Genomic DNA, 2753 nt, shown 5'->3' with positions numbered 1-2753 from the left:
AAGACACAAGAGGGCATTGGCATATGTTGCCTTGAATGGCCTATAGAGGGGGTGCTAGACCCAATAAGAAGCACGAGGGCATCGGGGCATGCCACCTTAAATTGCTTGTATACAATGCGTCGAATATGGGAGATACAAGAGGACATTAGTGCTACTCAAAAGGTGTTTTAGTTGTCTCGAAGATGTACCGGAATTGGGACGTCACACCCAACATGAAGAGGCAACAATCGAAGATCTCATGAGTGATTTGGTGATGCAATAGTCGGAGACATCACGACCATTTAAATGCATTGTGTACTTGAAGACATGGCAAACTAAGATATAACTATTAGAGGGTTTTAGTATGACTAGAGAAGTAATCCTTTTATATAGGCTTGAAGCTCGGGTGTATAAATAAAATATACCTATCAGTTGTTATGATGACTAGGTATGTGTAGGCAGGGGCACATCATTATCATACTAACTATACATGCTTAGATGGTGCCACATCATCATATGTTGACTGGGCCCTTAGGGTCCAATAAGTGACATTCATTGAGCCCTGATCACTTGTCAATAGTTGACTAGATACTATATATCGTGTTCTATTTGGTTGTCAAGCATAGTCATATCATTTGCCGCACATTGTGTTTGGGGAAAAGGGTGGTTGTATTGGAATAAGTCGGATTCAGAAACTCAGACAAATATTACATGCAGTAAATGCTTCTAAATAACACCCACACGCTCTGTTCATGTAGGGTGCATGGGACTTGAGACACTCAAGAGCATTGGAACATACGGACATTAACTACTAGCGAAAGTGTGTTGAGTGTTATACACAAGAGATGTGCAACTAGATTAAGGTGTCCTAATTTGAATGGTGCACACAGAGAGTTTGCAATGTAAGTGAGGGACGACCATATCGATCAAGATAATATGAACTTGTCATATAGGGAGTGTCGAACGCAGAAGATGTACGTAGGCATTAAGCTAGGCTTAGTCGAACTAGTTGTTTAAAAAGTGTCAAACACAAGATATAATAGGATTTTGAGAATGGTGATGTCACGGCCTTTGTCCTCGATAATCAAGGTATCCAAGACATTGAAGGAATGTAAGGGAAATAGATGTCAAATATACGTTAAATAGGGAAGCCCGGTCTAGAATTAATGACGATGATGATGGAGGGGCTGGATGAGTTGTAAAATTAATCCATTGTGGTAGGTGAGGAATAGGGATAAGCTGAGAAAGTTGGTGAATCACACATATTTTTGGTAGAGAAGGGAAGGGAATTAATGTAGTAGCAAGGTTAATATGGAACGTAGAACCAATTGCTAGGCAAACAATTTTTGGTGATGAAAGGGAGCTAGCAATGTTGACAATACAAAATGAATAGAAAAAATAATAATTATAACATCGTCTGAATACAATGAATACAATGCATAATGTAAAACATGTAAATTAGAAATCTGTGTTATATGCGTACCAAATTTGATCGGGAAATCGTCTATATAAACACCAAAGACGGTGACCGCAAAGTACATACAGTACTTCTAGTGAAGAGAGCGCGCGAAAGCGAAAGAGAAAGCGAAGAAGAAAGAGAAAGAGAGAGTAAGAGAAAGCGGCAGAGAGAGTGGTGCAGATAACCATGGCCATCAACGTGGGGAAGGCAAACCTTGTGGAGCAATTGGAGCTCATCCTCAGTCTCCGTGGCTCCTACCCGATAGTGGCAATCGATACGGAGTTCCCGGGGTTCATTCGCGACACCCCTCGCAATGCCACCGAGGAAGAAAGATACAATGACGTGAAGCACAACGTGGATAACATGCACCTGATCCAGCTGGGCGTCGCCTTGTTCGACGAAGGCGGCAACACCCCATGGCCGGGGTGCTGTTGGCAGTTCAATTTTTCGGATTTCGATCCCGATGTGGATGCTTCCTCTCCCGACTCCATCGAGTTGTTGGTACAGAGCGGGCACGACTTCCAGCAAAACCGACTACACGGCATCGACGCGCAGCGGTGCGCCTATCTGGTATGCGTGAAGCTCTTCTGCCAACCCTACAGCTCCAAGTATGTTACGTTTCATGGACTCTACGACGTGGCATTTGTGATAAAGATGATCACCCGAGCCCCACTGCCCAACACCTTGAACGAGTTCTCCGATTTGGTGGGGACCATCTTCGGCCAGATTTATGATCTCAAATATCTATCTCGATTTTGTGGAGGACTGCGTCGGGGAGAGATTGGTTTGGTGGGACTATCAAGGTTATTGAACTGTGAACCCGTAGGGATCCGTCACCAAGCAGCATATGACAGTCTACTAATTGGGGCACTCTTCAACAAAATGAAGCAACGAAGGCATAACATAGAGGACGACAGATCTGCATCGGTCCTCTATGGTATAGAGAATAGATGCGTCAAGAACAGGACTCGAAGGATTGACCGAAGAGGTCGGCCTTACCCAAGACGGCAGCAACACCCCTTGGCTGCCATGGGGTTGGCGGTTTAATTTAGTACATGTACGATCTGCATGTGCGAAAAGAATGTGCTCAGCAGCACGTACTACTGCTGCGGCCACCAGAAGTCGATGAGACGACAGCGATGCATGCGCACCGGTGGTCGTACGTATCCGACGTATGCAAGCATGGGAAACAGTAGTCGACGACGCACCAACGAGCCCTACAGGTCCACTGCTCAGGGAAATCTTCATCGAGGTGAAGCACGCAACAAAGTTACCTACGACAACGATCCAGGATATATGGCATATTTATTTGCAC

At 44.7% G+C, this 2753-nt stretch overlaps 1 protein-coding gene across 1 annotated transcript; it reads left to right on the top strand.

Annotated features, from left to right (window-relative positions):
* The first annotated feature begins 1624 nt into the window (after positions 1 to 1624).
* LOC135597960 (probable CCR4-associated factor 1 homolog 6) lies at positions 1625 to 2485 on the top strand. The gene has a single exon (XM_065091473.1). It carries the CDS (start codon positions 1625 to 1627, stop codon positions 2483 to 2485), a length of 861 nt encoding a protein of 286 aa, XP_064947545.1.
* Positions 2486 to 2753: the final 268 nt, after the last annotated feature.

This window comes from Musa acuminata, chromosome BXJ2-1 (genome assembly GCF_036884655.1).
Source record: "Musa acuminata AAA Group cultivar baxijiao chromosome BXJ2-1, Cavendish_Baxijiao_AAA, whole genome shotgun sequence".
Lineage (NCBI taxonomy): Eukaryota > Viridiplantae > Streptophyta > Magnoliopsida > Zingiberales > Musaceae > Musa > Musa acuminata.
This window is presented reverse-complemented; position numbering and strand designations above follow the sequence as displayed.

Bases quoted from the DNA above. Each gene is read 5' to 3' on its own strand.
- LOC135597960 (XM_065091473.1), top strand. From the start codon at position 1,625: ATGGCCATCAACGTGGGGAAGGCAAACCTTGTGGAGCAATTGGAGCTC.